Consider the following 26,140-nt stretch of genomic DNA (forward strand, 5'->3'; position numbering starts at 1 on the left):
CCAGTCAGCCACTGACCTATAATAAGGCCTCCTGTTCAACGCAGCAAAAGCAATGGGCAGAGTGGAAAAGAATTTACAGCAGTACGGGTTGAGTGAGTTTGTTGATCGACCGGAGATTAGTCCTGTAAACACAGTCTCGGTTCCATTAGATACTCTGCGTTGCTGTAATAGAGCTCAATCAGTAATAGCAATCTTTCTGACAGGCTGTGGTGATTCAGTCTTGGAGAGAGCTGAGTATCTCGATGTACCTTCTCATCAGGTGTTGACTGAGCCAATTGAGCAGGATCCTGCAGCAGTCTGTCCTCCTGCTTGAATCAGTGGCTGTGTTGTCTACGTTGGTCAGACCCAGAGGTGATCCTGCTGAATCAGTGGATGTGTTGTCCCAGTGATGCTGTCCTGTCCAGCGTGGATTAGATCAATACTGGTGTTGTGTAGTGTTGGGACAGCAGGGACTGGATCAGTACTGGTTCTGTTCCAGCCACCATGGGTCCGTGCTACACACTCTCTGTGGCTGTATGAATGGCTTCTTGCAGTGGCCGTACAGAGCGTCATTCTTCTCACCCTCATCTGAGGCTGACATCCGAGGGGGAAGCCCAGGGAGCCGGCAGGCTAAATGTTTTTCTATCCCCCTGGTAGGAATGGACGTATCGGGTGCTGTTTTAATGCGTTTCAAGTAGAAAAACAAGGCAGTGTCCTATGACCGAAGGTAAAAACGACAAGGACAGTAGTGAAAACAGACTGTGGCTCCGGCCGTATGCCCTCCCCTTGCAGTATACAGGGGGAAAAGCGAAAACATCCAGTCCAGTGACAGACTCATCATTAATGCTGTGGGTTTGTTTGTCTTAAGAGTTATTTGCCCACTTTGCCATTTCCCCAGGAATCTTAAATACCCCTGCCCCCTTGGTCCTCATAGGGTCCCTGCTTAAATAGTCCAACTCAGTGGGAGTCCACTATCCCCGAGCTCCTGTCCTCCCCACTGTTGCCAGGTCTAGATGGGACAAAGTGAGCATTCCAGGAATAGCAACACGACTCCAAACCCCAAACCAACCTGCTCCCCTCCCCCTCAGACAGTTTTTTTTTCACCCTGCACCCTTTCTCTTCTGCACCTCTAACTGTGATCGGGGGGGGGGGGGGGGGAATCCCATGCAATAACAGTATTTTCACAGGAAACGACAGGGCTCTTTTACCCATGAAGCATCTCTATAACTCTTTTGCTAAGCTTGAACTTTTCCTTTTATCTATGACCCATGCTCCTCTCTTTCTTTTCTTATGTAACAACACAGATGCTGGAGGTGTGGCTGTGCCAGACAGTCAGACATCGTACAAATACTTAACACCAGCACGTTTCACCTCCCCAGTCTGGGGGCAGCACTCACACAGCTTGTCTGTCAAGCACCACTAAAAAGAGGGAATGAGCATCCAATTGATCTCAATGCCTCAAAAAGGGGAATATTTGTGATTTTTTTTAAATAAAGCCATCCTGAGCCTGGTAGGGGAGAAGCAGGGAGGAGCATTGGGGAGAGGATGAATAGCGTCCTGTGCTCAGCCCCTGGGTGGACTGAACCCCTCTGTTTGCGCTTTTTTCGGCCTTGGCACACAGGGCTGCCTGTGAGGAGTGGGTCGGAAGCAGGAAGTGGTTGTGTAAGGCGATCTGCAGATGCAGCACAGAGCCCCTTTTCAACGGCAGACCCCTTGGTCCCGTTCTGCACAGCGACACATCAGGTAGTCCTCCTGCTGCAGCCACAGCAAGACACAGGCCACACCCACGTGGGACCACTACGCACAGAGACGGGGGAGATGAGAGGAAACGATAGGACAGAAGGAAGGGGAACAAAAGTTGGGAATAATGCAGAGAGGGGATGGAGTGCAAGAGAAAATAAGGGTTTCTGCTACTGTAGTCACGGATCAGATAGGAAAAGATGTTTACCAGAGGTCTCTGCCAAACTTGGACATGGCTTAACGATTTTTATCCATGAAATCTTCTATTACTGCAAAGCAAGGAATGATAAAAAGGATAATGTGGATAGTGAAATCAAAGATGGAAGATCAAGGTACAGGTGTACGGCAGGTTCATTTCTTCATGGCACATTATGGAGGAACCTGTTGAACTGTACTTGTCTCCTGCAGGAAAGCTGCTGTATGATCCCATCCTGGATCTGAAGTAGATTGGCAGTCAGCACTCAAAGCCCCAGGAGCTGGAATCTCTCCCTTCTCTGCGTGACTTCCTTTCCTCTTCCTTATATCTCCCCTTCCTCCTTCTTTTGGACTTTTGTATTTCCCAGGCGACTTAATTGTTGTAGGTGAATTGCTGAACTCTGTTATATCTGATTTCGGTTATAGCTGCCCAAGGTCCCCCCCCCCCCCCGGTATTTAGATAGCTTTTTCAGCTGCAAATAAAGAGGGCCTCACTCACAAATGTGGCCCATCAGCAAAACACTGAGTTTAAACACTGAGCAGGAATACGAGGCACTTCAACTAGTCCATCACTTTCCCCTTCATTTTGCTTTAATTGTCTCGACTATTTCCAAACCATTACCATAAAGTGGTTTTGAGCAGGGTGCATACCACCTCGTCTCCCGCAGTGCTAAATAAACAAACACAGTAAAAGGATAAAGTTAGAATCCTGCTGAAATGTCACTAAATGACAGCTCAGCTGAGCTTCACTTGGTATGAATGAGGCTTTTGTCTGAACAGGATCTATTGTTATTGTTTCCAAGCACTACTTCAGGTGCAACTAAGCTGCTAAAGTGGACCGAAGTGTTGGGCCCCTAAAATAGAAACAACTATTTAATGGTGTTTGTTCGGGCAGGGCAGCTTTTGTGTGTAAGTGGCCATCAGTGCCCAGAGTGGCAAGTTCAGTATGTATTTTAGTAACTCTGAATGTATTACCGAAACAGAGTTTGTGGTTTGTGTTATTGTGACATAGATTAAAGTGTGATGAAGTGATCTGGTCAGATCCACGTCTCTGGCAAATCGTTTAGCTCCAGTGAGCCTTTGAAGGTCTGCCCAGGCCAGGGAAAGCTTTGAGAACCGAGACACAACAGAGAGGAACATAGACACAGACAGAATCCAGCTCCCTGTCCCACCATAGCGCTAATAAAACCCAAACAGATGAAAAGCATGCTTCACTACCACCAGAGTCCTGCTGTTTTGTCACTATGTATATTTTTGAATTCCATGTCACGCGTTGACACAAGCTACTTAGGAAAGCCTGAGTCGTAATTAGGTCATTTGGACATTTCCTTGGACTATTTAAAGGCAGGCAGGCAGGCAGGCAGGCAGGGTGAATTTGGAAAATGCTGGTACTGACTCACGCATGCTCTGCCTGGAATTCCCTCTTTACCATTGGCCAGGGGACTACTGATTTTGGCATTGGTGCAAATTGGACTGAAGAATAAAACAGGGAGAGAAAAATATTACTCAGTGTTTTTTTTCTTTGCTACCCTTTCCACCCTTCTCTTACCATACATACTGGAATAGCGCTGGAGAAAGAAACTACCAAAGGTTCACCCCCAAACAAACAATTAACTCCAAATAACCTCAGCTCGTGCTCTTATTCTTTCAGTTAGCTGTGTTGCTTCTAGAATTACTCCATGACTGTCAATCATGCGCTCACTCCACCGAGGTTCGTCCGAAATCTTCTACAAATGTTTTTATTTCCTCCCAGCACCAACCCCCGCCTGCACTTCAGTTCCTGTGACCTAATGCCAAACTGAAGAGATTTGCTTTCATGCGTGTGGGTTGGAGGAAGACAGAAAGACAGCGAGAGCGAAAGAATGAAGGAGAGAAGTAAAGAGGCAGGACGATGCATCTGGCACTGTGGTTTGAAGCAGAGGAACTTAAGAAGGTGTGACTGATGATGGTTTTCAGGCCCTATTCCGTTTTCTGCCCCACCCTGCTGGTTTTATTTTTGAGCTGTTTCAGTCAGCATACATCACGTATTACCTGGTGCCAAGTTTATAGGAAATTAATCACTTCCTGTCACGGGAATGCTCTCCCTTTGATTTAAACGTCTGTGTGCCAGCCCAGCAAGACAGCGTTAAATTTGACTGAAACACTTTGATTTATCTACTGGGACTTAGAAAGTAACATTATAGCCTACCTACCACTCTATAAAAACCCACTGCAAAACTGCATGTCAGTCACACAATGTATGCTGAAATTATACATCAAAAGCTTGCTTAAATACTGCACAACCACACTCGCAAAGATGCACATATATACAATTATACCCAATTGAGTGTGCAAATGTACTCACACGCACTCCAGTGCATTCGTGTAAAACCTGAGACTCTCTCCTTCTCTCTTAATTGCAAACATGAACTTAGACGAAAGGTTCATTCACAAGTAGTGCTTTTGTATATCCGCCCGCTCTGTAGTCTCACAGAGAAACTGTACTTCATGAGAATTAGCTTGTTTCATTTGGCATTGATATGTGGTGCCTTTTATGGAGCCTACTTTTCCCAAGGTTTGAAGGAAAACCCCTTTCTCTGTCACGTGTTGAAACTTGACTATCTGTCACCTCGTCTAGAGATATACTCAAAGAAACCACCCTCTTAGTCTTACAAGCGAAGGTCTTACCTGAAGGTGAAAGGTTATGAGTCATGCCTGCAGGCACGTTTTAGACAAAACAAATTCTATCCTGATATTCTTTGACTGATTTTCGGCCACTCCCGACCTGCCTGAGTCACACTTCAAAATAAGTCTTCCCAAATGTCACACCAGAGGCAAAGAGCCTATCACTCTTTTTCTTACACTTGTCCACTTATTGTAAAAAAAACAAAAAAACAAAACATCCAGCTCGAGGTGGTGGTGTGGAGGCTCGTCAGCCCTGAAGCACTCAGAGTCACAGCTGTATACATGAGAAACAAATCACGCCAAGCTGACATGTTTATTATAACAAGATTCAACTTCATGTGGTCTGTAGTGTCCTTGTAACTTATTTATTAACACACCAAATGCTTCAAATTCCAGATGCGGGTAGGTTTGCATTTTGTCCTTTTGCAGGAGAATATAGAATTTCCCAGCTGTTCAAAGCATTACTGTGAAGCACCAGCCTTTTTAAGCCACCTTTTAAAATCATTATTGAGCTTCTGTGACAATGCATCCTTAGTAATGCTGTCAAAATAGGGGCATGTTTATTGCTGAATAAGTGTTTTGCCATTTATGCATTACATATGAGGATTAAGATGCGTCTGTCAAAACATGTGGGGTTACAGTAGTGACACGAGGACACGAGGAGTTATCTACAGCCTGGCCTGCCTGTGCATGTTTGTCTTGGGTGCGTTTGTTCCCTGATTCATGGGAGGAAGGGTGACGGGTCAGTGAGAAAAGGTTGAGTCCCCCGAGGCTGCTCAGGTTGTAAGTCTGCCTCTGCAGGCCCAGTCTGCTCTCTGGACTTTCACCTATGTGGTAGTCGGCCCGAACTGCACACACTGCCTCTGGTCTCCTTGTGGTTGAGCACATGTTAATGTTAATGGAGGAAAACATGCAGTTGCAGTTCCCATGTAAATAAAAAGCTTCCTCTGTAATACATTCCTAATTTGATGTATGGGAGCCTGTGAAGTAAAGCTTCGTGAATGAGTGAAAAACTGTGGAACTTCAACACATGTTTTTGTGTTAGATAAATACAAAATTCATACTTTATATAAAGCTACATGCTGTTTGAGCTCCCATATGTGCATGAGCCACATGTATCTGTCTGAGGGTGTCTGCATACATGTACTGTATGTTTCTGTCCGTATAGAACCGAGAGGATAAAGATGAGAGAGGGAGAGAAAGTGCTCCAATAACATTTGTCACATATGCAGATAAAAATGAACTTTGTCCCGCCTGTGTTTTTATGAGGATGTGCTTTGGATTTGGACTCATGTCAGCCTTTAAAAACAGTAAATAAAAGATTAAAGGAGGTTTTCTTGGCCCAGCTGCATGGCAGTGTTTGAATGGTGAGAATGTGAAACTGATTTGTTTCACTTTTTGATTGTTGTTTTTTTGCTGCTTTGGTTCCTTTACTATTTTGAAGCACAATTAAAACAGAGGATTTATGATTTCCTTGTAGTGTGTGGTAGAAACTGGAGTCAAGACTGCCATATTTTATCCGTCACCTCTTGTTTATGTGTGTGGGGGGTCCACCCGCCACATCCAGATTCAATATTTTGCACTCAGGGAGTACCTTAAAATGACGCTCCTGCTGGTTATCTTTTAACTTGTGTTTAACCACTGAGAGTTCAGGATGTCTCTTAAGGTTGTGGCTTGGCAAAGAAAACACTGATTGAGTGTCCTTTACCCTCTAAATATTTAAATATTTGTAGCTGGTATGGGTCAGCTGTTTTAGTGATGATCTTCCAAGCGTGTGATTTTATCCAAACTGTGTCTGGGTTAAATATTCACACATTAAAATACAACAGTGTAGCCTCAGGCATAACGACAGTAGTTAAGTTTGAGGTTACAGAGGGCTGTCATTAATGACTCCATGTCCCAGTCCACCCAACAGTTTCTTTTACATTTAATAAAACTTTGTTGATGTTGAGAGGCAACCAAATACTTTGGCCCAGGCAGAAGAAGGGACAAGCAAATATTGATCCGCTGAAAAAAGGAATGCAGGAGGAATAAAACCCGAAAGAAGGATTTTGTCCATTACGGATAAGGTTATCGTGGTTATAAGTGGGAGTCAGGAAATTTTGTCTAGCTTACCCTTTCACTAATATCCTGTTCTACTCAGTCATGTTGTAAAGTCTATCACACACTTGACCTGTTTTCAGCACAGCCACACACGTACTGTTCCATTGACATGCAGAAATAAGGGAAATTGTGTCAAAAAGAGGAAAAAATAACCTTTAAACGCTCTAAAACAAAGATTCCATCATGTTTGTGGAATGCTGTGGTTAGCAATATGGAAACAGACCGAGTCCAGAATCCAGTGGTTAGAAAAAAATAAATACAAGAAAAAAACTCGTCTGAGAAAGAGGAAAAACTTGGGAGGGGGTAAGGGGAGCCTCTGGAATTACACACCAAAACCCCCTTAGACACACACACACACACACACACACACACACACACACACACACACACATGCAAGCATTCACACAGACACATACTGAGACACTCAGACTCACACTCACACCACACACATACACTTCTTCCATCCTCCCCACTGCGCAGCTAACCGCATTGGGTTAAGGGTGGGGTGAGGGGTGGCGGAGGTACGCAGGCACGAGTATAACAAGCCTCCTTCAGTACTCTGCTCACTGTTTCATTTGAAGTGCTCGGACATTGGTTTCTCCGGCGTCTTTTAAATATTCCCAAGGCCTCTGACGAAATGTCACCAGCATGGAGGGAGACGGATGACTCATTAATTATCACAAGTTAATGAAGTTTGTTAACTACTGACAGACCGCTACTGTTAACACGTCCACATCCAGAGCTTCTGTATAAATAATTGTGCGGTGGTACAGTTGTGAAAGCACGCTGGGCTCCCCTCACATCGCTGACATATCTCTCCTCCTACTCTGCCTTTGAATGGACATAGGTGCAGAGATCTTAAAGGCAAATTGCTTGCATAATGGATGTTTCCAAAAATACAGAAGAGTAGGCAGGCACGCTGACCGAGGTTTTGGCGGCGCGCCCCAGCATGGGCCTGGGCCAGCCGCTCTCGCTGCGCATTCCCTTCGCTGGACCAGTCATGCTGGGAGAGGTGTGAGGAGAGCAGTCAGACAGCTTTTATTTTGCCACCTGATCCTCCCCCCTGCATCCGCCTGATTACACAGCCTACTGGGCTACGCAGGATACTGAACACCACCCCCCTTCACTTCTTGACGCTCATCCCTTAGTATGATTCTCCCACTCTTTAATGGCCTTCCCTGCTTCTCTTGTCAAGATTATTCTTCTTCCTCTCCTCTCCACCACCTCTGATCTCATCACCCCTCATCATCATCTGTCTTCTTTCTCTCAGTGGTCTTTGGGACTACTGTGTGGTGATATTTCAGTGAGCAAGCATCTGGAAAAGCTGAACAAGTTGGGAAATTTCTGCTAATGCCAGTTATTGATTTACATTATTATAAAGGGAGCCATTGTTTGTAGAAGTGGATTGCTCGGCCTGCTGCTGCCCTTCTCTTGGCTCTAATAATGCCTTGTGTCTCTGGAGAGTCATTGTCTTCAGGATCTCGCTGCTTTGTGTGGTATCTTGCGCAAATGTTACATTGCTGCGCTGTTAAGATCGCCTATCTTGGTTGCTATGGTCTGCTTTAACCATTTCTCCTAGCCACCTTTGGGTGCTCTCCTATTACAGAACACACATCATCAGAAATGTTGAATAGCTCAGAAGAAAGAGACGCTGAGCCTGTATGTTATGTTAACTTGGGAGATACAGAGCTTTGGTCTCTTGGAAAATAGAAATCGCAAAAGCAATTACGAGCTCAAGGCATCGATGTGATGAGTCGACAGAGATTTTCACCGTGTTACCAGCATATTTTCACTCAAGCCAACACTACATACATCCTGCACCAAAATTACAGGAAAAAGACTTTCAGGAAATTGAGTTTTCATTCAGGCACCTTTTACCCTCTCCCTCATCTCTGAGAGAAACCAAGACATAGTCTTGTGGAAGTAATGAAAAAAAAAAACATCTCCGGTTTTGTTCTAGTTTTGCATTCGCGCATGCATGAAAACACACGTGCACCTACACCACAAACGCACCAGTTCTTCAACACTCAGCAGTCTCAAGCATCAGGGTGGTGTTGTGGTAAAGCCATATGGGGCGCCACTGCTTGAGAAACTTGGTGATTTGACAGGAGACCTAAAAAACACACACACATATGCACACTCTCACACATATACTCACACAGACTTAATTGACTTGTAAAACTCCACTAAAACACACTTTTATGGAACAAATTTTAGACCAGTCACACAGGATTTGATATCAACTTGTGCCCAGCTTGCAATTCTGTCACCACCGCACTGTCTCTGTACCCAGTCCAAGAGCAATTTATACTTCTCAAGATAAAACTGTATGAGCTGTACCAAAGACGCCACTAAATTGGTGGATTGATATGCGTTAAGTCTGCGTGTGAAGTAATTCTGGCTTGTGTGGAGGACACTGGTGCAGGGAGAGAGTTATTGAGCTGCTCAGGGCTGCAGGGGAAGCGGACAAGGCATTTGTTAGGATATAAATAAACCCTTACTCTTTGTAAATTGACAGCTCAGGCTTTGGTGCTACTTCTGTAAGGCCCCTGTGATCCTCATACTGCTCTTTTTGTTGCTGGAGGCATTCATCTTCAGCCCCAAACCCCAATGGTCGGTCTGGGCAAATACAATTGAGGCTATGATGTATGATCGTGACTGTTGACTCTGCAGAGCTGGACCAAGCTCTTCCTGGTGGAGATGCTGGCAGTGGCTTTCACACCAGTTTCTAGCTGCAGACACTCCGGCTTTCAGATTCTGTGGAGCTGTAAAGGGGATGTGATTTTTCACAACCAGGCCTAAACTCAGCCAGGTCTCAGCCTCAAGCCTCCGTCCCAACCTGCTAAATACCTCTGGGAGGTTTACCAGAGGATGGGACAAGGAAACACATGGCTGAGAGTGATCCCTCTGGGTAATAGTGAGGGTCATATCTCACTCTTCCATTTGTCAGGTGGTTATCTGGACACACTGGCTTCTAGTCTGTGAATGTAAACAAAGCCCCCAGGAAGCAATGCTGTAGGCCATCTTATCTGATTTCTGCATCCCCAGGTCTTGTCCTCCACTTTGACAATGAATAAATCTACCCTTTGGCCCCTAAATCCACTGTAGTCCACTCCACTGGAGCTGTGAGCTCTCATTTATACTGTAAAGCAGCCAACACACTATGCAGTTATTAGACTTATACCATTATTAAGACAAAAGGACATGCCCTTAAGGAATTATGTGCCTTTTAATTTTGAACAGGACTGAGTTTCATCATGATTGTAGGAGCTTTGGCCATTTTACCCAGACTCACAAAGAATTCATTTGTATGCTGTCTGTCATCATCGTCCTGATAATCAGCGCTTATGTTATGTCAAGCAATCTTATCGTAACCTCAATGCTGAGATGATCAGATAAGATCTCCACGAAAGGAATCTAGGTGTGTTGCAGAGAAAATAGAAACTGGGGCTTTTTTTCTCCGCGGAGCTTTCACTGTAGAGTTGAGAATTATCACTGCATGTTTTAAAGAGAACGTTGTCAGTTAGCACAGGTGCCATAGTTCATATTCACTACTTAAAAGTGGATGTTTTGTTAACACAATGCACACATTGTTTGGCTTTGGGGCCTCACACTCTAGGTGTGGTGATAATCTGACAGTCTTCTTGCAAACAAAGAGAATATTTTCTGCAACTACTTTGCTCCCAAGTCAATGTTATTCAGCAACACAAAAAAAGGAAATATTCGGTTGTAGAATACAGTCAATCTAATACCGTGAGCTAGCTGAAAAAGGAGTAAGCCCCCTGACTGGTAGAGAGGCACTCAGGCATTCAGAATGGAAACATCTGTTGCTGATCTTTGAAAGACCCCGAGCTGACCCAACAACCTCTCCACGGAGATCGATGAGGATTGGTTTTTGGTGGATTTATGTAATGCATCTTTGCAGAGGGAATATATTCTGAAACATAGCTTGATATCAGGACATCGAAATGATGAATCATTTATTTTGGATACTACTGTAAGATGGGGAGGTCAGAATCATCAGTGCTTGCATAATGAGCATACATGTGGCTTCCAATGTAAAATGTATGGAGGAAGCAATGCATCCTGCTGTGGGTGTATTTGACAGTCAGCTGGGTAGTCGGTCACCACTTGATGCAGAGGCCCAATACAACGCTCACATGCAGCAGCACTGGAATGCAGCTGTGCAGTTTTTACTCACTCCTCCTAAGAAGTAAAAGCACCCCTTAAACTGTCAGGAATGTGTCTTGCTCAGGGACACTTTGCTTAAACCCAAATCCTCTGCCTAAATAGTTGCCTCTCCAACCTTTAGGCCACAGCCGACATTGGCTTAGGTAATAGCGTGGGGAAACAGACAAGAAGGTGGGATGGAAGTTTGGTAACCAGGCCTAGAAATTACATTTTGGTGCTACCTCCAAGTTTCATCTGGTCTGACCTCAAACGAAGCAGGAGCAGTGGAGGGCCAAAGTAAACTGGGACCTGAGAAGCCGTGTCTGGGATGCCTGAGGAAAGGCAACAAACGTCAGTGTGCCCGCAGTTCTCACTGTCTAATGGCTGACTGACTAATCCCTGATATTCCTCCATGATCTAAACCTGCAGCCCTCTGTAGCAATAGAACACTGTGGCATTGTGTCCCTGCTCTTAAGGAGTCTGTGATTCATTTACTGGCAGTGCTTTTTTGGATCCGTGTACTGTATTTTTCTCATCCTCAGTACTGTACAGAGCTTCATCCTCTCAAGACCAAACTGGTTTCTTTGTATGATTGTTTATGTAGAGGATTCGGACTGTGATACTTGTGCAGCCATCAGTTCACTGTTGAAAAGCAGAAATCAGCACTCAGATCAAACTGTGTTTACTTGTTTGAAGCATCTCATTTGTTGTCAGGAATAAAGAATTTAAGTGTTAGTAGTATCTCCAAGAGTTGGAGTATGAGTTTGGCAGTATATTGAAATTCCCCATTGATTACACTGGGTCTTTGTGCAATGACAGCACCATGGTGAAATGCTGCAATAGTGCCCTCTGCTGGTAGAAACTAGGAATATTACAATTGCACTCATACACAGGTTGAAGAATGAATGCTTTCCTATGCTTATTTTAAAGATACATAATTCTTGTATGAATGATTATATCAAACTGTGCTTGCATGTTTGAACAGTATTGTCAAATTTGATTTTAGGAAAGCACATGATGTTATTACTTAATTAAGCAATAAAAGCTTGACATCTGATCCTCTCTGTTCTCTTTTCCTTCCAGGCCTGCTTTGCTCTGGTGCCAGATCAGCGGTTCACAATGAGAGTGAAGAGATGAGCCTGCAGCGAGCAGCCCTGTCCCTGCAGTCCCTGCCACTGGACGTTTACTGATTCATACCACCCAGAAGACGATGCCCCTGTCTCCCAGATAGCACTTCTGAGGACCAGGCCTTCACAGCACGCATTGTGCACCATGGCAGGAGAGACTCAGCGATTGCATGCTGTCAAAGAGCTGGCCGCTGAGTCCAAACTGCAGGATGAAGGGACAGCGCTGGAACAGCAGAGTGACAAAACCACAAAGGAGTCTTCAGAGCACTTTTCAAGCACAGGCACTGAGGCCAGAGCCAGCGGCAGAGAGGCCAAAGTTGAAAAACTAGAGAAGAGAAGGGACTGTCCTCAGCAGCGTGAGGCTGTCATACGGCCACAGCAGACAGGGAAGATTGATTTCAGGTCACTGCAGAACCGATCAAAATTTGCCACTGACAGAACTTGGTCGAGTGGCAAAGGCAGCCCCCAGTCCCCGAGCGGAAAGGGCCGCAGCCGAGAGAAGGGGAAGCGGTCAGGAAAGACGGAGCGTGGCAACCCACAGCAGCTGTACAGACTTAGCATTACTAATCCACGCTCCAACCCCACCATTGGTATTGCCTACCCACAGCAGAAGGTTGCACCACCCAAGAAGTTGGAGACCAGTCGTGGCCCGGTCTCGGGCAGCTACAGATTCCACGTTCCCAGTATACCAGAGAGAGAGGCCGAACTACAGCAAGAAGAGCTCAACTACAGCCGCTGCTTCCAGGAGGCCTCCTCTAACCTTACCTCCCCAAGCTATACCTCACAGGCACTGGGCTCCTCAAGTGGAACGTCATCCCACCCACATCCACCCCTGTCACAGCAGCAGCAGCCTGCCTCCATGGAGAACAACAGCACACAGCCCGGCAGCCAGCTGATCCTGGCTGACTTTCAGCTGAGTGGCTCTAATGTATGGCAGTCTCCTGAAAGGACTTTTAATGGTGCTAACTATGGGGTGTCATCGCAAAAATCCACTGCCCTTACAGAAGCTAATAAGGCAAACTCCTTTGTGCCTGGTCCATTTCAATATGGATATCACTTTCTGGAAGAATCAACCTCTGACTCTTTTCCCTGTGAACAGAACCCCCAATCCCAAGACTTTACAGACTCCTCGCTAGGTTCTGTTCATGTGACCCACAACTCTTTTTCCTTCCCGTCTGGAGAAGGGCAAAACATTGCTCAGAACAGCACTCAGTTCAGTAATGAACAGCAGTCAGATGAGAGGAGCTCTTATTCTCAGCCCCCACAGTTTATTCAAGGGGTAACATCCTCCATACAGTGTCCTAGGAATCTGAGTGAGGACTCAGCCAGTAGTGACAGCTCTGGCTCCAGCTCACAGCAGTCAGAGCAGGGGAAGGCTGCCCTGCCTGAGAGCACAGACACTATTGCACAGGCAGACAGTAGGGATGCAGCCATCACCTCGGGGAGTAAGAGGAACTGTCACCCCAAAGACACAGCTGCCAACCAAAGAACACTTATTCAAGGAAGTGTGCACCATACAAGAAATATTTCAGGTCCAGGCTCCCAAATGCACTTTCCCAGCAAAACATTTAACAACCCTCCAGTCAGTAACATTCACACAGGCTCAATGCCTTTTGATAAAAACATCAGTAATAAGGTTCTGAACAGGTTACCGCACTCATGGGAGGGGCCTAATAAGACATATTCACCGGCTGATCAAAACACAGTTCAGTACTCTGATATGAATGACAAGTTTCAGTTTCAGAACCAGCCAGCACTTGACCAAAGGCCAAATTCATCTAAAAATAGCAGAATGCCCTGGCAGCAGATACGGCCAACCCCTGCAATGCCGAACCAAAACAGAATTGAGTTATCTAGGCAAATAAGCAGTCAGAAATTGGCTTACATGGTTTCCCCCACTGACTGGCAGGATGATAGTAAATCACATAAACACGGCTCCCTGAAAAACCCCAGCTCATTTCAGAACAGCAGAACCAGTGATGGGTTTTCAAACCAAAGACAGGAGACTGTAAAACATAGCAGTAACACAGTCTCAACTTTTAAAGTAGAGATGAGCCACACACAGCAAGTATGTGAATCCAAAAATAAGGCAGTATATTTTGGACTCAACCAGTCTCTCCCAGCAGCAGCGCCATCACGAAACTACAGCTATCCTCCATTACAGGTCCCACCCATGGGACTTATGATGGTGTCACCTTATGAATCTCCTTTGCCCTCACCAGTTCACAACCCTGCATCCAGTAGTACCTGCTCTTCGCTCTCTCCAGCATCCACCAGTCCTGTTAACATCAGTTCAGAGGACGGGCAAATGTCAAAGTCAGCACCCTCTCACCCGTTTTATCACCAGCCCCAAGCCAAAGCACAGTTACCGTCAGATCACCTGAGCTCTCACCCTCACCAGTTTCATTCTGACGCTCCACGAAACCTTCCTTACGCGCCAGACAGAGCCAAAGACGACATGATGAGCTACCTGCAAAACAGCACACATCCAAAGCCTACTATGGATGCAAACAAAGGTTACATGGACAGTTTTGGGGTGGAGCATCACCAGCCACCACCACCGTACTCTGCACACCAGCTGTTAGCCTCCTCATTAGCTGCAGCAAATCTCGACCAGTTAGATGTGCTTCTGACATGCAAGCAGTGCGATCAGAATTTCAACAACCTGGCTTCCTTTCTAGGCCATAAGCAATACTGTGCTCAGCATACGTTTGCACAAAACGACCTCAAAGACATATCAAAGATGGAGGACGGCAGAAAGTTTCACGCAGAACCAGCAAAAGCAGTGTCATCTGGGTCAAATGTTTCAATGTCAAGGTGCCCGTCTGACCTTCACCTCTCTCTGTTGGGCCTCAATAAAAATGGAGAGCTCATATCTGACAGTGAAACTAAAGGAGATAACAAAGACGATCCAATGAAACTCAGCTTGTTCTCTGGTACTGGTAACCTTCCCGTCCCCCTCCCAGAGCTGGAAATGGAGGATGCCAAATTAGACAGCCTTATCACAGAAGCCTTGAATGGGCTGGGATATCAATCAGACAATGCAGAGATAGACAGTAGCTTTATTGATGCGTTCGCTGATGATGACCTCACCACTGTCAAAGCAACATCAAACAAACAATGCCTAAAAGCTAAAGAATCCCTGGTCTTTGAGAGCAAAAATAAACAAGCAGCAGAGGATGACAGGTCTTTCACACAGGGAAAGTATTTTTATGACTCTGATGTTGAGAACCCTGAGACAGATAAACAGTACACGGAAAGCAAACTTGAGAAAATATCTCTGAATTTGGAACAAGATGAGAAAATTAACATAAAAAAAGAAGTCTCTCATAAAAATTCAAGAAGTGCCTCAAGGGAGAAGACGAGGGAACAAGACAACAAAGTGAAAGAGACGAGAAAACTGTGCAAGAGTGAGGATGAAAACACAAGTACGCAGAGGTTTCTCTTATCCAGCAAGTTTTCTGAGCGTTGTGGTGTTAAAAGCTTTCAGGACAGCTCTGCACTTCGAGGGTCAACGCCCTCACAGGCCTCCACCTCTCCAACCTCGAGAACTGCAGTGAAAGAGAGCAAGAGGAAAAGCACTGGAGGGGGCACCTGGAGCAAAGAACTTATTCACAAAATAGTTCAACAGAAAAATAAGCTCCATAAACTCCATGTTAAAGGTACTAAAAACCTCCAGTTCTCCTTAGTGATGGAGAGGCTGACTCCCACTGTACAGAACCCTGCGTTTGGAGAATACGACTATGTCTCGGACTCAGATGATGAGTGTGAGCCCGTTAAGATAGCAAGCCAAGGCCGGCTGAATCAGAGCAGTCGCTGTAAGTACACATACACCAAAGAGTGCAAATGGCGAGCTAGGAGTGAGAGGGACCAGGCGGCGTGGCGACACGAGTCCAAGGAGTGTTTTGAGGTGAAAAAAAGTGAGGAGGTTTCTCTCTCGCCTGAGAAACATGGTTCTCACCAGAGACTCAGGAGGAGGGGTAGCAGGTCATCTACAAGCAGTGAACTCAGCACATCTGTGAGTGTTTCAAGCGATAGTATCAACAGCCCCAAAAGCATTGACCGCACTGACTCCGACTGTGAGAAGAAGACAGACATCAAAAAGAAAGAGTCTCCAGAGCAGAAAACCTATGAAAGGTCCTCCCCGCAGAAGTTATGTAAAGAGTCCAGCACACTAGCACTGACATTCACTAAATCTGTCAAGAAGTACAATACTGACAAAGCTATTCTGTCTGATAACAAAGACAGCCCAGAGGACCCAAAGAAGAATCATGTAAATCCAGAAGTTGCTGATCCAGTGTCATCCTCGCAAAAAGCAAAAGACACAGTCAGAAACTCTGAAAAAGGCAGAGGCTCTCACACAAAATCAAGAGAGAAGCTGGTGTCTCCCAGAAAAGAAGCAGTGAGTTCAGACAGAAACACCCTACAGAGAACAGACAAACTATGCCCCAAAGAAGAACCATCGCAGTGTAGCAGCACAGAAAGCAAGCCACTACAGATTGATTCACACTCTCCCACCATCAACAAAGAAACTGATTTCAATATTGACAACACAAAGGGCAAAAGAAGCGAGGGGCCCCAAGCCACACAGCCGGAGCTATCAGACAGTACCACATTTGAAAAACAGAATGATGGTGTCTGTGTGGTGAAAGAGGCTATTACTTTAGTCAATGACCTAGATGCACACAAGCCTGCATCTCTTTGCACCTCTTTGATGGATGAGGTGTGCCTATCTCCAACTGAAAGCCAAGGCCCATTGATACAAAAAGATACGCTCCACCTCATGCCCTACCCCCTTGATCAGGAACAGGGGCTCTTGAAATCCCCACTTTCATTCGACACCTCATCAATGTTCGGGGATCTCGCAGGGTTTGACAGTGGCCTCTACTCGGATATGCCGATTCAGAAAGACGGGTTCCATTCAATAGAGAGCACGACCGATAAAAAGGAGGAGTTTGTGTCGTCCTTCTCTCCCTTTCTGGAACAAAGAGACTGGAACCTTATAGTTAGCCCTGTACTACCAGATGAGATATCTCAGTACAAAGGCAACTCTGAAAAATCAAATGAAAAGAAACCAGATTACAATCACGTCCCTTTGTCTCTGCCAGAAAAAATAATCGACTACAGTGGAAATCTCAACAGCTGCGTGTCAGAGGATGAGCTGGAGATAAAAAGAATAGTGAATGAGCTTGAGAACCAGCTGCAGACAACTAAGTTGGAGAGCCCACCCTTGCTAGCTCAGGATGACCCCAAGCAGCTGAAAATGAGCAAATTTTCACCTTTACGTCTGGGCGATGAGTCCGAGAGTGAAAGCACTGGTCTGGATATAAGGTGCCCTGTGCAAACTATAGATGTACCAGTGACCAGTTTGCCCTCAGAGCCTTTCACCGAACCATGGTCCAGTCCGTTCCAGTTTGAGTTAATAAGCGGACACCACAGTCCACACACTCCGATTCACAGTGAGTCAGGGGCACTTGAACATTTCACTGAAAAAGAGCATGAAGCACCAAATTTGATCACCACAGCCCCACATATTGAGCACACACAGCTCCACGGTGACCAGAAATCAGTGGAGATAAATGCTAAAAAAGAGACTGCTGCAGAAACAAAGGAGGAGATTTTAGAACAGAAGAGATATACAGAAAATCTCATGAAAAGCCTGGAGGTGATTTCAGACTCTATATTCAAAAAAGAACCCATTATATCAGAACACAAGGAGCCGAATGTCACCTCTCTCATGAGTCAACAACATCAAGAAATTGAATGTCAGACAACTGATGCAGTTGAGAGAGAAGATCACAGCGAAAAGGAAGCAATTACCGGGAAGGAGAATATATTATCACCTCCAAATATCAATGAGCGGAAGGACGATATTGAATTCATTCTGAATGAGTCACAGTCATCTCTCTCTAACAGCACTGACCCCACAGTCGATGGAAACCAGCCAATTTCATCACAGCCAAGTGAGCCCACAGAAAACAATGATAGTAAAGCTGAGACTAAAGTCACATCAGAGGAGGATATCACCGAGAATAGTAATTTGATCCAGTCCACTCGCTGCTCAAGTGTGGCGACACATGACCTGCACGTAGTTGAGGAGTCCTGTGGGAACAGTAATGCAATAGACAACGTGAATCAGTTATTTAAAAACTGCAGCGACGGTCCAGAGCAGTCGACCACAGACGGCTACGAGGAAGCGGAGGCAGTGAAGGGAATCACTGGTCAATCTGTCAGCCATCCTTTATCACCAGCTCTGCCTGCCGCCAGTCTAGACATTGGTGAGAAAATTCAGGGCGCGATTAAAACAACAGATGAAGAACAGTCCACTGATAACCTTGATAATGCTGGAGACATTAGTTCATCAGGTGCTGATGAATTAAAAGTGGAGTGCTCAGACATTGTAAACGAGGAAATAACTGTTGAAACAGCAGAACGGGATCATTTGATTGGACTGTCTCCATCTAAAAACTGCAGCCCTGCTAAGACTTCCAGTTCAACAACTGATCTGTCAGTAGAGATAGTCACCACAGACAAGCCCTGCAGTCCAATACTGGTGGAAACCAATACAGAAAATCATTGCTCACCTTTCCGAGACACCCAGTCCACAGAGGGACAAAGTAATCTGTTGATTCTTTCACAGTCTGATGGCATCATTGACAGCGATTCCTGCAAAGTTGCTCCATTTAATGACTCACTAAAACCTGAAGCAAGTCTCGCATTTCAGAAACAAGAAGAGATTTTAGATGTTCAGGACATCAAAGAACACCTCCCTATTGATTTCATGGCGAGCCACCAAAACTCCCCATGCAGAGAGGAGGGGGAAGAAAGCCACTGTCTTTTTCTCCACACTGCCCCACCAACCAGTCCTCTTTTGTCAGCCTCTCATCAAACACCCATGCAGAAATGGAACATAGAAGAGGATTCACAGAGCAAATGTGGTGATATGTCTGTTAAGCAAGGCTCAGTTCCAAATACACTATCCCCCATAAACAAAAAGGAAAACAGCAATGTCAAAGAGGCTGTAAACACTGAGGAACAACTGAGCACAGCAGCAGAGATAGAGTACTCTTTGATAAGCCCACCTCCACTGGACTTAGGGATCATAGAGTGTAAAATCCCCAGTTCTGAAACCACCATTCCCTCCCCACTTCCAGTGACCAGCACAGCAGAACCACCACAAGCATCCGATGGTCTTGAAAAGAGAGATCCAATGTATGATTTCAAGCTCAGCCCTCTCAACTACAACAGCATCCCAGACGAACCTCCACAGCTGAATCAATATGACTACATACCAATTTCACCTGCCAGTAAACCTGAGGAGAATCCAGACATCAAGCAGAGTCCCCGAAATGACTGTGGACCATGTGACCTGAGCGTTAACCCTGCACTGATTTTTAACCAAACTGAAACAGACACAGCGGTATCACTGAGCTCAAACCCTGCAGCTAGACTGAATTTATCAGATGAATCACTGGTCCTCCAGCAGGGTTTGAAATTCTCATGTTTTTCATTGGGTCTCCCACCTGAAATCAAAAGCAAAGATTCCTCAACTTGTAATGCAAAGGCAGATTTGGAGGTTTGCCATGGCCCGGCTGAACCTGTTGAGAATTTACATATTCACGCTGACCTGCTGAGAAAGGATGAATCAGAGAATCTAGATTCTCACGAGGCTTCTGCCGAGGACAGTACACTTATCAGAAAAGACATTTCAGATGGTCCGCCCACTCCTAAGCCTCTCGTCATCTGTGAAAATGAACAAATGCCTCTTCCACCAGACCTGTCAGAGAAGCAACCAACAATAGCGACTGGCCAGTGTTCAACAACGCACCAAGTACAGAAAGAAACAACACAGAAAAAGACACAGAACAACGCACAACAGGGGAAAGAGCTCTGTGAGATCTGCCTCATGTGTTTCAGGACCGTGCCTGGGCTAAAGAGACATAAGGCCATGAAACATTTGGTCAGAAGTGAGAAACAAATTGGCCCGCAGAGCACAACGTCAAGCCATCAGGGGACTGTGCTCATTTATGAAGCATCACAAACTACAGAGCAGGAACATAAAAATGATTCACAGACCTGTTACCCAACAAAAATAGACAGGCTGCCTGAGACAAGTAGCACTCTCATATCTAAAGCAGCAGAGACTGAGTCAGTCCTGGAGGAAATGCCAACTGAGACAAATGTAGTGGCAGTGGGTGAAATAGGCCATCACAACCCTCTGCTGCCAACAAAAGCAAAGAAGAACAGCAAAGCCAGAAAGAACAAAAACAGCGAGGCAAACATGAAGCCCGACCCTTTCTCTGATGAGCTTCTGAATATATTAAAAACTGACATACTCCAAGCTATAACTCCTGATTTCAAAAGCAGTGGACCACAAGAGCTCCGCAAATCTCCAGCAGACCAGGTGAAAACCTCTGACAGAACTGTTACCCGAGCAGAGACATTCCCTCACTCTATTACTTCAAACTCTGGCTCTGACAATGCACCACAGTCTCCAACAAAAGACATAAATGTACTTAATGAAACTGTGGAGCTAAATCAAATCACTGACATGGAAGAAATTAAATGTACAAGCATGACGGAGATGGCAAATGGGGAGGTATGTACAGATAATAATGTGGAAACTGCTCTATCTGTAGACAAGGATATAATCAGAGAATATGATGAGCCCAGAAAGAGTCTGTGTGCTGTGGAAGAGATGTGTGAACAGACAGGATCAGAACAGAGTCTTGCCCAAGAGATTCTCAGAAAAGTGGCAGCCGTCGAGATAAAATGTGAGAAAAACGGTGGCCCCTCAGACACGGCACATCCTCTCTCCTGTTTGAATTGTTCCCCCATCAGTCCTCCCGGCATAAGCCCTGATCTAAAGGCCTTACTTGACGACGACACCACATTCTCGCAGCTGTTCCCCAGGGACGAGGACGCAAAAAGGAAAAAGTGCCCGAGGGTGTACAGCAAAAGAAACAAAAGACAGAAGCTATCGCCCGATTCAAATGTGACTCAGGACTGCCCTCCTTCAGAGACCTTCATGCAAAGTAAAGATGTGTACATGAAAAACCAAGCAGAGCAGACGTTCACTGACAGTCAAACTAACCGCTGTGAATATGAGACCATATCTATCGATGATGCCATCATGTTGAATATGTGCCACAACAGCACATTAAAGAGTGATGTCAAGGAGCTGACAGATGTTAAACAAAGCGATCAGCAGGATGTTCATGAGAGTATTAAAGAGACTGGCAACAGCCCCTCGAATCCACTCGAGAGCACTGTTGATAAATCTACAATTGAATGGAGTGGCTCCAGTGACTTCAGCAGCTTTGATGCAGGCTCAGCGGTGACCTCTGACCCCAGCATATGTAAAACAGCAGAGCCAACCACTCCCTGCCCTGTTCCCCCACCTTCTGCCTCCTTCACCATGGAGCCAAACGCCCCGAAGAGTGCCCAAACCTTCCACAGCATCGACATCCAGAACATCAACACCACATTTCAACTTCCTGAGATTCAGTTCTTTGACCCTAAAAAAGATATCTCAGTGGCTCCTCCCATCGCAACTGTTGATGTGGAGAACAAAGACGATGAAAAGTCCAAGAAAGTGACGGAGCGGCGAGGCAGAAAACGGCAAGTTGGCGGAATAAAGGTCAAAGATAAGCAGTACAAGTGCAAAGTGTGCTTCACTTGGTTCCTCACCCTGGGCGAGCTGAACTTTCACAAACTCTCCCACAACCCCTCTCCACCGCCAACCTGCTACATGTGTGTCCAGCGTAAGTTCAGCTCCAGGGAGCAACTGAGAGACCATCTGAGGGAGAAACATGCAAAGAACAAGACAGGTATCTGGACCTGTGGAATGTGCTTGAAAGAGATATCAGATGTGTGGATGTACAATGAACATTTACGAGAGCATGCCACTCAGTTTGCCCGGAGGGGTCAGACTCAAGGCTCCATGTTAGGCATTCCTGGCTGCTTCATGCAGGAGACAGCCGTTAAGAACTTTATCACCTCAATCATGCAGCACCGCCCCAGCAAAGCCAACAGAGAATCCAGCAAAGCCACTAAAGAGCAAGAAAAAGCTGCTGCCACAGAAAGCACTGTGGGAGAGGGGAAAACCTCCGAGGGGGCAGAGCCAAAAGTTCACAAAACTAAAAGCAGCAGCGGAGCAGGTGGGAAGCAGAGCACATTAACCCCACTCGAGGTCCTCCACAAAACAGAGACACCTAAGAGTGTGGAGATGCATCCCAACTGCAAAGACCCCTCAAGAGACTGCCACCACTGTGGGAAACAATTCCCCAAACCGTTCAAACTGCAGAGACACTTAGTGGTTCACAATCTGGAAAAGATTTTCCTGTGTCACAAATGCCCCGTCTCTTATCAGGAGGCCCAGGAGCTTAAAGGTCATCTGAAGAGAGCGCATGAGGAGGTGGATGAGCTGGATTCCAAACACACCACACTCTACACCTGCGAGCTCTGTGCTGATGTCATGCATGTGATTAAAAAATCCTTCATCTGCAGCACCTGCAACTACACCTTCTCCAAGAAGGAGCAGTTTGATCGTCACATGGAAAAGCACCTGTCAGGGGGGAACAAAATTTTCAAATTCCGAGGTGTTCTCAGACCTGTCAAAGCATCTGCATCCAAAGAAGATGAATGTGACTCGCCTGCCAGTAAGAAGAGAAGAATTCTCTCTGACAGTCTGCAAGAAAATAGCTCAGACAGCGGCATTGCCAGTGTGAGCTCGCTGCACTTAAATCAAAACTCCGACTCTTCAAAACCCTCTGTGTCCACAGCAGACGACTCCACACAGACCATTGCGAATGAATATCACAGTGACACAAACGATACAAATGTGAAGACTGAGGACATCGCTGAGGACTACTCTGAACTACTTGTAGAGCTGGAGAAATGTATTCATATGGACTCTTCAGAGTCTGCTTCACCCAAGAAAGAGGAAATTGACCCAACCACCTCACTTCTTCTTGATAAAGAGGGTAATGGAAAATCAATTACTGAACCGCATGACGTGAAAGAGGAGAATGAGTCAGTCTGCATTAGAGCAGAGACGACCTCATGGTCAGCGCCTAAAGAGAGTAGTAATGCGGGGGAGGAGACTGTTAAGGCCGAGGAAGGCTCTGCTGAAGGTGGCACAGCTGAGACTGAAAAAGAAACCGATTCACTTCCACCTAAAGAAGACGCTTTTATCAGTTTAGGAGAAAATCAAATAATCTCAAAGACTCCTGAGTCAAAGCAAGAATTAGCTGCTGATGTGACAGACCAGCAGAGAGATGATGAGCAGTGGCATCACACGTCCAAAGCTTCCAATAACGACAGCAAACAGCTGACTTTATCTCAAGGTGCTGAGCAGGAAGGTAGCAGTCAGATGAAAGACAAAGTTTCCCCGGCCAAAACAACTGAGAACACTAAAAACGGCACTACAGCTGGCAGCACAAAGGCAACAGAGTCCACACCGGTCCTCCACTCCAAGGCTTCCCTCAACGCTTCAGCCTCGAATGAGGACAAAGAATCCGTGAGACCACAGAAGAAGAGGAAAGACATGAAATCCCCCCACAGCCTGCAAAGGGTTTCCTCTCCGGCCACACAAGAGAACTTTGGTGTCGACTCTCGAGCCAAAAAGAAATTCCGCCCCAGCAAGTGTGCAAACACCTCTCTGCAAAGAAAGTCAGACGGACCCAACGACTACCCCGTGCTGTCCTCAGTGCGGGACGACGTCGTTAGCAACAAAATCATTTCCAAGTGCAAGACTTCAAACTTGGGTTTGCAGTCAAAGAGAAACTTGCTGGATAACTGTACACAAAAGAAAGCTGAGATTGTGACTCCTCTTAACGGGGATTACAAAGCCAAAAAGGGACCTCTGGGGCGGCCTTTGCATCCCCCAATCTCTAAAGTGTCCTCAGTTCCCATGAACAATTCTTTGAATAAATCTAGGCCAAAGATGGGGGTTAGGTCAATGGAGAGTCATTCCTACAGGACAGCAGAGTCCCAGAACCACCTCCTAAGCCAGCTGTTTGGCCAAAAACTCACTAGCTTTAAGATTCCTTTAAGGAAGGACACATCAGAATCTATTAACTGAGTGGGGCGTGAGGGATCTGTGAATAAGAGACTGTAAATTTCACAGTTATAAAAAATGTTTAAGACAATTCATTATGGTGAATGAGATTGCACAGCTCTTTTCTGTGAAATGCTATCTTTAAATACTTACGTAGTCACTTTATGTCTTCTTTGTACATGTGTTTTTATTACACAAATGTGAGGACGAATGGCAGATATGAATTTTGGGTCAAAAATGAATATGCTAGTTGGGGAAATTCATTGAACTTTTTTTCTGCTCTTTTTCCTTTGTTGGATATTATCTGTTTCAGAGATTATATTTCATTTACCTTAAAGGAAAGAAAAAAAGAATACTTGAAAATACAGTAAAATATTTTCGTCTAAGAAATGCACGTTCATATTGCATTTGATCTTATCAGTTTTAAGTCTTCCTGCAAAAGGACCAAATGACATCATAACTGACCTGGACTGTTGTCTGTGCACCTTTTCGTACATGCTTCCAACATATTCATTTTGTATTATTTTTTAACTTTACTGTACTGCATTGACATTCATCATATTAGCCTTTTGTATAAACATTACCTGGTGCTACATTGTGTTTTTATTGTAATGTGAATGCCAATGTCCTTGGAAGGGAACATGAGATCTGTAGCAGTTAACAGTACATTCATCCGACTGTTTTTACTGGTTCTCTGTAGTTTATTAAAGATACTGTGTAAACCATCCAAGTACTTCATATGTAGAACACAAAATTAGGAAAGCTTCCATTGTATAAACTCAGGTGCATACAAGGACATCACAGTCCCAAGACCTGTATTCGGAGTTCTTCCCATGCACTGATAATACCACACACAAATCACAAACTCAATCATCTGTGTCTGTAACTCCAACTGTTTAATTATGAATAGTATTTACTACTACAACAAAGGTGCTTTATCTTGTTTATACTGTATGTATCTTATATTGTATAATATTGTAGGTAGATTGTTGTTTTGGTGTAATGCTTCATGTCAAAGTTTTATTTTAATAATGTGCAAAAGAGTGAGAAGAAAGGGAAATGCAGTGCCTCTTGCAAGTTGTAAAGTGGTTCACTAAGTGCCTCTTTTATAGTTGGTTATTAAAGATCTGTATTGGTCTCTCCTTGCTCTTTTCTTCCTTTGTTCATGACATGTTTTGCAAATGTTCCAACTTCCATCCCCGCGGACTGCAGCTGTCACCACATGCATCAAACACTGCAAGCGGTGGAAGCTGCTTGTGCCTGGAGGCAAAAACAGGTGCACACACAACAAAGTCTGACTTCATTTTTTTTGTCTTCAGATCAGCACTTCAATGAGCTCACTCATCATCTGAGAGACGAGCGTAAATGTGTCTTTACTACGGGGGAAACACTCAACAGAGGACAGTCACATTTATCCACCCGTATGTTAGTCTCCAGGAGCTGTTGTCGGACAGGCGGCGAGGAGCTCTCGCTTCTGTTGTGCTTCTGTCGTGTCGCTCTCTCACCACGTGTAAAATGGCTTCTATTCCTACGCGAACATTTTTCATCATCACATAGGAATAAAAAGCCATAGTACACAGTGGCATACATGTAGAAACACCTGGGGAGCAGCAATATTCTCACACCATCCACTGAGTTATGATGGAACCTGAGAAAAAGGGGCTGTGAGAAAAGAGGGGAGGATGATAGATTGGGGATAGAAGTAGAAAGAGGGAAGAAAGAAGAGGTGATTTTACTTGTTAATGACTGAAACTAAAGCATTCAGCTATTGTAAATAAAATAGAAAGTTTGCAATTTATCTCAGAGGTTAACTGGAGATCTGAAGTAAAGGATGAGTCACACTAAACACCAGCAGACTCTAATCAACACGCTTTAACACATCGGCCTGTGTTGACATGGACATTTTTCTTCTGCTAATGTGTCTAAATTTGCCCCCAAAAAAGCCTCATAATGCATTTGGATGGCTCACAGCAACAGTATGTCCATGCCACAAGGTCATAAACACGCTCACATTTTTCATTCAAGTATAAAAGGTGTGAACATATCTGTGTTTTCTGTAAACATAATCCATGTGTTGATTCTGACACCATCTTGAGAGACC

General features: G+C 45.2%; 1 protein-coding gene across 7 annotated transcripts in view; it reads left to right on the top strand.

The window, feature by feature from the left end:
• The window catches only part of LOC125887129 (zinc finger protein 469), a 230,937-nt gene extending 205,587 nt beyond the window's left edge, over window positions 1-25,350 (top strand). For all 7 annotated transcript variants that reach the window (XM_049573685.1, XM_049573686.1, XM_049573684.1 and 4 more), the window contains one exon: window positions 11,935-25,350. In XM_049573685.1, coding sequence (XP_049429642.1) covers window positions 12,124-24,063 — 11,940 coding nt within the window. In that variant the 5' untranslated portion in view covers window positions 11,935-12,123 and the 3' untranslated portion in view covers window positions 24,064-25,350. The remainder of the gene's footprint in view (window positions 1-11,934) is intronic.
• Window positions 25,351-26,140: the final 790 nt, after the last annotated feature.

The sequence above is a fragment of the Epinephelus fuscoguttatus genome, linkage group LG4 (genome assembly GCF_011397635.1).
Source record: "Epinephelus fuscoguttatus linkage group LG4, E.fuscoguttatus.final_Chr_v1".
In the NCBI taxonomy this organism is placed as follows: domain Eukaryota; kingdom Metazoa; phylum Chordata; class Actinopteri; order Perciformes; family Serranidae; genus Epinephelus; species Epinephelus fuscoguttatus.